This window comes from Octopus sinensis, linkage group LG11 (genome assembly GCF_006345805.1).
Source record: "Octopus sinensis linkage group LG11, ASM634580v1, whole genome shotgun sequence".
Lineage (NCBI taxonomy): Eukaryota > Metazoa > Mollusca > Cephalopoda > Octopoda > Octopodidae > Octopus > Octopus sinensis.
Genome location: NC_043007.1, coordinates 57,070,860 through 57,078,359, shown reverse-complemented (window position 1 = coordinate 57,078,359; position 7,500 = coordinate 57,070,860). Strand labels below are relative to the sequence as shown.

The window sequence follows — 7,500 nt, the reverse complement described above, 5'->3', positions numbered from 1 at the left end:
AGAAAGAAATCCCTATTGCTAAGTATGGCAATGAGCACCATTTTCATGGTGCCAAATGAATGACAGACAAGTCTCCATTTAGAAGGACACTATTGAGTCACAGAAAACATTCTCTGTTAGGTAATAAGGTGCCTGTTTTTGACAATTTGGTATACTGAAGCAATATAGAAATAAATATACTGTTCAAAAACACTTGCAGCAGATTTGAAACCAAAATTTTTCAGCTGACAGTCCAATAGCATGTCTGTCTGGTCACTACTTCTTGATGGAAGTTAAGTAGTGCAATATCAGACTAAGTTTTACTGAAGAATATAAGAGTGTGTCCTTGTCTAAATGAGAAAGAAAACTGTCAAAGACAGAGGATGATTGGAGAACTAGCAACCTACCTGATATTGGAGACAAGGGTTTATACTTCATTGGAGCTGCTTCCATCAATAACTTTTGCAACACATCATCAGCAAGGCAGGGAGGAGACTTCATAATGGAGGATAAGACATCAGAAGGGCTTTGCCGACTTAAGTTGCTAAAACAACAACAGCAATAATAATAATAATAATAATAATAATAAGAAGAAGAAGAAGAATGATAATAATAATAATAATAATAAGAAGAAGAAGAAGAAGAAGAAGAAGAAGAAGAAGAAGAAGAAGAAGACGAAGAAGAAGAAGAAGAAGAAGAAGACGAAGAAGAAGAAGAAGAATGATAATAATAATAATAATATTTATTATTATTATTATTATTATTTATTATCATTATTCTTTATTAACAACTAAAGGTTTATACAAAAACCCAGACAGTACAGGTTGGGATAGTACATTATGATACGAAATGAGGGTTACATGAAGCTGTGTAAACAGTCAAATAACAAAGAAACAAAAAATACAAACAAGAAAAAATCTCAAATGTAGGGCAGCTTGTGTAAATCCTTCAAAATCACAGTCATCCTCACCATTAAAGTGAGTGCCTCTCTCTCCGCTCTCCTCCCTCAGTCTGCAAGCACATGCTCAGTGCAAGCCATTCACTATGATCACCCCTGCCACATTCAGCTGCCTGTCAACAAATTTGCAGGAAAGCAGCACTTCCCTCTCTACACTGCAGAAAGACATTCTCACTGCAGTTGGTCATGTCTACAGATGTGAGGGACATGACCCAGTTGTGCATTTTTATTTAGATGGTATTTACTGATATGACTGCAAAAGAGGAGCTGTTAACAGTACTGCCCTTGAAAGAACACATGCGATGAGAGGACATCTTTCTGTCTTCCAAAAACCTTATCAAGAAATCCTAGCTCCCAGTGTGCAAATTCGTGTTCCCCACCACGGACGGAGTGCCCACGATGGTTGGCTGGTCAAATGGATTTATTTCCAAGTGCAGGGAGGACGATGCTTTCCCAGACTTCCTCAATTACCACTGCATAATACACCAACAAAAATGCTCAACATGAAAGAGATATGGATGTAGCAATGAAGATAGCCAGTTCTATTTGTGTCAGATCTCTTCAAAGACAGCTATTCCATGAGCATCTGCGACCATTTTAAGTTGTTGCTACGCACTGTCATGAGATGGTTTAGTCGAGGAAAATTCCTACTCCTCAAAGCTGCAGTGCCATGATTTGACAAATTTAAAGAACCTCATGACAGAGCTAGAGACCCAAGGAAAGGCGTGTGTGCAACTTGACAGTGCACACTATACAGAGCAGACTGACAATTATCTATCAGAGTTTGACAATCGCTTTCAAGACTTTGCTTTACTCAAGCCAGTTGCTACATTCATGTGCTACCCTTTTTGAGAAGATGCTAAGGTTGATTTACTCACATCAAAAATTGCAACAATGTTTCACCTGAACTCTTCAGGAGTGGAGGATGAGATTTTGACACTACAGGCTGACATTCAGCTGAAGTCCAGGGCCCATGGACAGTTCTGGAACTTACTCACAGAAGAAAAGTACCCTAACATGAGGAAATGTGCCACCTCCTTAACTACATTGTTTGGCTCCACTTATTTACGTGAGTCAGCCTTTTCCCACATGAAGATTATTAGGTCCAAATACCATTCCACCATGACTGGTGATCATTTTGGAAGTGTGCTTGAGGCTAGCAACCAGCAGCTACTGTCTGGACTATGCATCCCTGGCTGATTCTATTCAGTGCAAGTCATGTACAATATATGTTGGGGTAAGATAATGACAAAAAATATACAGAATTATATTATGCAATATGGATTCATGCAGTTATACAAGGTACCCCAACAAATGGCGGTGCCCCAGCATGGCCACAGCTCATGAGCTGAAACTGGAATCAATCAATCATATATTGTGCATATAAAGAATCCTCAATAAATTTATAAGTAGCTCGCATGCTAAAAAAATGTGTGCATCCCTGCCCTAAAGTATCTCACCTATTTGTTCATAGCTACGGTGGGGGGAGGGGGTGTTAGTGTGTTTTTATTTCTTTTTCTTTACTTTGCATTAGAACTTTTCACCACTTCAGCTCCTTGTTGTCCTCTTCTGCACACATCATGGCTGAATGGTTCCAACCAGAGAGGGACATACCTTAGAGGAGAGGGATCTGCAGGGGAGAGTCATTGCTTTTCTCTTGTTGTTTGGGGGGCTTTCAGTTGCTGATGTTGTTCGTGTTGCAATGTATTTTGTGGGGTATTGTTTGTTTGTTTATTTGGGTGGGTGGGTAGGTAGGTAGGTAGGTAGATAGGTATATGGATGGAAGGGTGAGTGGATGGGTGGATGGACTGAACTGAAATGAAAGGAAATGAAAATAATCTTGATTGGCAAATAAGCTGAATTGTGCTTTGTTACTGATAAGTATGGTGGTGAAGTCCATGTCTGGAAAGTTCACCGTCATCGATTCACTTCAGGGAAAGTTCACCATCATCAATTCACCATTTTTTTGCAATAAAATAGTTTATAACTATTACTGGTGAGATACTATGGATATATTTTCTCGGTAAACTTTCCTCACAGTGAACTTTCTTGATGATGAATTTCTGGTAGTGAACTCTCCTGCAATGAACTGATGGTGGTGAACTTACTTGTAATCAGTGGAGTCAGTAGTGATATTGGTTAACAGAGGTGGCAGTGGTGTTTGGACAGTAAAGAGTGTTGCTTTCTAATGCTTTGTTTTAAATTTTAATATCACCCATCACTTAACACATGTGCTTTAGTGTAATTAATTATCGTCTGCTCAATTGAAACTGGTAATTATTTATAAAATAAGGACAACAATAGATGACACAAGTTAACATGAGAAAGAATAAGAAGGTTTAGGGTAAAGTGTTTTATATTTCTTTAAAGAAATGCATTAAGATTTGTTAAAACTCTACCAACATTCAGTAGCAGAGTAATATTATAGATAATGGCTTCAATTTCATTCCATAGATAAGATTCTTGACTTCTTGACATAAAATGGAAAATAATTGATAACTCACAAAATAGAAGGTATCATAATACAGCTTTCAGAGATGTTGTTTCTCAATGTTGCACCTTCAGTACTACCAATGTGAACTTTACATCATCTCAAGAATCAAATAAACCATGGAGTTTCCACAAATACAGTTAATCATTATTATAACTCAATTAGAAGAATGCTATATGTTATAAAAAGAACAGTTTCACAATATTTCATTGCTACATCAGTTTTCATCAGGTTCAAAATAAAAGAAGAATGATAAAAATTGAAAAATACACAAAGATGCAGTAATTCCAAAATTCAGCATGCATATGTGTGTGCATGTATATGTACATGGGTGCATGTGTGCTTGTGTGTGTGTGTGTGTGTGTGTGTACATGGATGCCTGTGTGCATGTGTGTGTACATGGGTACATGTGTGTGTACATGTGTGTGTTGGTGTGCACATGCATGTGTCTGTGTGTGCATATGAAATACCATCATCTTATCAATTTAATTTCAGTACAAGCCAACAAGGGAACATCACTGGGGTTGCTCAATCAGCTAAATATGGCAGCAAAATCTACACCATCATATCCTACCTACTACTTTAAAAATTCGAGGATACAGTCTTAGCTACACTATCTTTTATCTTTTCTTTTATTTGTTTCAGTTATTAGACTATGGTCATGCTGGGGCACTGCCTAGAATATTTAGACAAATGAATAGACGCCAGTACATTTATTTCATAAGCCTGGTACTTGTTCAACCCATGACTTTTGCCAAACTGCTAAGTTTTGGAGATGTAAACGCATCAAGCAGTGGAAGGGAACACACACACACACACACACACACACACACACATATATATACACAACAGGCTTCTTTCAGTTTCCATCAACCAAATTCACTCACAAGGCTTTGGTTGGCCCAAGGCTGTAGTGGAAGACACTTGTTACCCAAGGTGTCATGCAGTGGGAGTGAACCATTAACCCAGTTGGTTGGGGAGCAAGTTTCTTACCGCACAGCCATGCTTGCATCTGCACTAAACCAAAAGCAAGAAAAAAGGGTAAGATGTGATTCTATGGCTGTCATCAGGGCTTAACCTGGAGCTAAACAATAACAGCTATTGCCAGTACATTTCAAAGTAGCTCAATTGGTTCCAAGTCAACAAGGTCATTGCCAAAATATATGATAGTATGCAGGAGCTGACTACAGTTTTCATCACTGCTCCACTGCCCAAAGATGGTAATCTATATATTGTTTTTTAACATCTCTTTTTGTTTTCAGTGCTTTTGATTTCACCCCTGTCCACCTAAACTCTTCTACCATTCATTAACTCATTAGTTTTGTATTTGAAGCAAAGATTCTTAGTTCTCGTATAACTCTAAAGAACTATATTTTTGCAGAAGTAGAAGACCTAAGTATAATCAGAGATTGCATCAGTTGAAATGCTGCCATCGTCGTTGTCGACATCATCACTATCATCATCGTTTTGTCATCCTCTTTTTCATTCTTGTATGGGTCAAACAGAACTAACTGAGACAAATTTTCTATAGCTAAATGTTTTTTTCTGTTGCCAACTCTCACCTATTTCCAGGCTAAGTAATATTTCCCCAAGGCTGGACAAGTTTTCCATGGAAGATGAGAAAAAAAATACATCTCTTGTATGATAGTGATGCTCATTTAGTTGTCACATAATGCCAATACAAGGACACACACACACTCACTCACTCACACACACACACACACACACACACACACACACACACACACACACACACACACACACACGGACACACACATACATGGTACTTCTTTCAATTTCTGTCTTCTAAATCCAGTCACAAGTTTTTGATCAGACGGGGTTTATAGTAGAGGACACTTTCCCAAGGTGCCAAGCAGTGGGACCGTATCTAAAAGCATGTGGTTGGGGAGCAAACTTCTTAATCAGACAGTTACCCCTGCATCTACAGTGTAAAACATAAACCTACAAAAACTGTGATTAATTGCCCTGGGAATTTAAATTATAACACTAATAAATTATCTCATCAGCTGAAAGATAATTATACCCACTAAAACTGGACAACAATCGAAGGCAAGGTTTGCTTGAAAGAATGACTTATATTTATCATAACAAACTAAAAATACACTCAGTAATTCAATAGAGACTTTTCTATTTAAAATACTCACCAGTTATCTTTCTATTGAAAGCTATTTGCTATGAGGAAGATGAGAGGTTTTAAAAATTAAGTTTCTCTATTAAGAATACATCTTCCCTGACTCCCAAAATAACAGACCAACATAGTAGAAACCTTTAGTTTCACTCTTAGTAGACTGTTAGTTTTCACCAATCATTTGGTGCTGATCAAAAACTTAACAGTTAACTTTAAAAGCATTACCAATTACTATTGCTATTCTCAGTGTATTGTGCAGTTTATCATCATATTTTCTGTCTTTATAAGGTGATTCTCATCACTTCTGAAATCTAAACTGTTTGCAGTATGTTGTATAAAACACTTACCTTAGTCGCATTAAATCTTCATCAAGAGAAGAGTTAGTTGATCGGGCAGTTGTACATAATGAATTGGCAGCAGATTCAGTTAAAGACACAGCACATGATTCCAACAGATCTTGTAAAACATCAGGCTCAAGAGTAGAATTCCCCTACAGATGATAATAATAATAATAATAATAATAATGGTTTTAGATCTGAGCACAAGGTCAGCAATTTCAGGGGAAAGGGTTAAGTCAATTACATCAATTCCAGTGTTCAACTGGTACATATTTTATCGCCCCTGAAAGGATGAAAGGTAAAGTCAATCCCTGCAGAATTTGAACTCAGAATGTACAGACAGATGAAATGATGCTAAGCATTTTTCCAGGTGTGCTAACAGTTCAGCCAGCTCACCACCTTAATAATAATAATTCTTTCTACTAAAGGCACAAGGCCTGAAATATGGATGCAGGGGACTAGTCGGTCACATTGATTCCAGTGTTTCACTGGTACTTAATTTATTGACCCTGAAATGATGAAAGGCGAAGTCGACCTCAGAACAAAGACAAATGAAATCCTGCAAAGCATTTCATGTGGCATGCTAATGACACTGCGAACTTGCGGCTTTAATGATAATAATAATGATAATGCTTTCTGCTATAGACACAAGGCCTGAATTTGGTGGGGTGCGGGTAAGTCAAATATCTCGACCTCAGTACTCAACTGGTACTTATTTTATTGACCCTGGAAAGATAAAAGGCAAATTCAACCTCAGCAGAATTTGAACTCAGAACATAATGAAGGACAAAATACTGCAAAGCATTTTGCCTGGCATGCTAACGATTTTGCCACCTTAATAATAATAATAATAATAATAATAATAATAATCTTAATAATAATAATAATAATAATAATAATAATAATAATAATAATAATAATAAAAATAATAATCTCTAATAATAATGATAATAATAATGATGAAAGTAATAATAATAATAATAATAATAATAATAATAATAATAATAATGCAAATCTGCATAAACTTCACTTTACATGTGCATGCATGCTTGTGTGTGCGTGTATGTATGTATGTATGTATGTATGTATGTGTGTGTGCATGTGTGTGTGTGTGTGTGTGTGTGTGTCCGTGTGTGTGTGTACGTGCGTGCTGGACTGTGTGTTTAGTTATATTTCTTTCCAATTCATTTGTATCCTGAGTTTGCTTCCTGTCAAGTTTTACTTAACCATTTATTCTTCCAAGATGAAATACCGGTTAGCTACTGCATCGAATTAGATTTACTGGTTCATCGTTGATTTTCATCCTTTTGGAGTTGATAAGATAAAGTAGCTGCCAAATATCTAGCGTCCAAAATTGCTATCCTTGTGTCACACACGTGCACATACACACACACACACACACAGATATATATATATACATAAACGTATTTTTGCATGTGTACATAGGCATTTCATCAGAAGTTGAATGTCTGTGTCTAAGGGAAATAACTGCAAATCCCCTAAATATATGTCTCATTATTACTTCCCTTGCATCCAACATTTTTGGTACGCGTTGACGACATTAAAAAAACGCTATGATCATTAC

General features: G+C 36.9%; 1 protein-coding gene across 6 annotated transcripts in view; it reads right to left on the bottom strand.

Annotated features, from left to right (window-relative positions):
• Positions 1-7,500, bottom strand: part of LOC115217412 (serine-rich adhesin for platelets) — a 137,981-nt gene that overhangs the window by 339 nt on the left and 130,142 nt on the right. For all 6 annotated transcript variants that reach the window (XM_036507512.1, XM_036507513.1, XM_036507511.1 and 3 more), the window contains 2 exons: positions 5,925-6,067; positions 387-523 (listed from right to left, as the gene is read on the bottom strand). In XM_036507512.1, the coding sequence (XP_036363405.1) occupies positions 387-523; positions 5,925-6,067 (280 nt within the window). The remainder of the gene's footprint in view (positions 1-386; positions 524-5,924; positions 6,068-7,500) is intronic.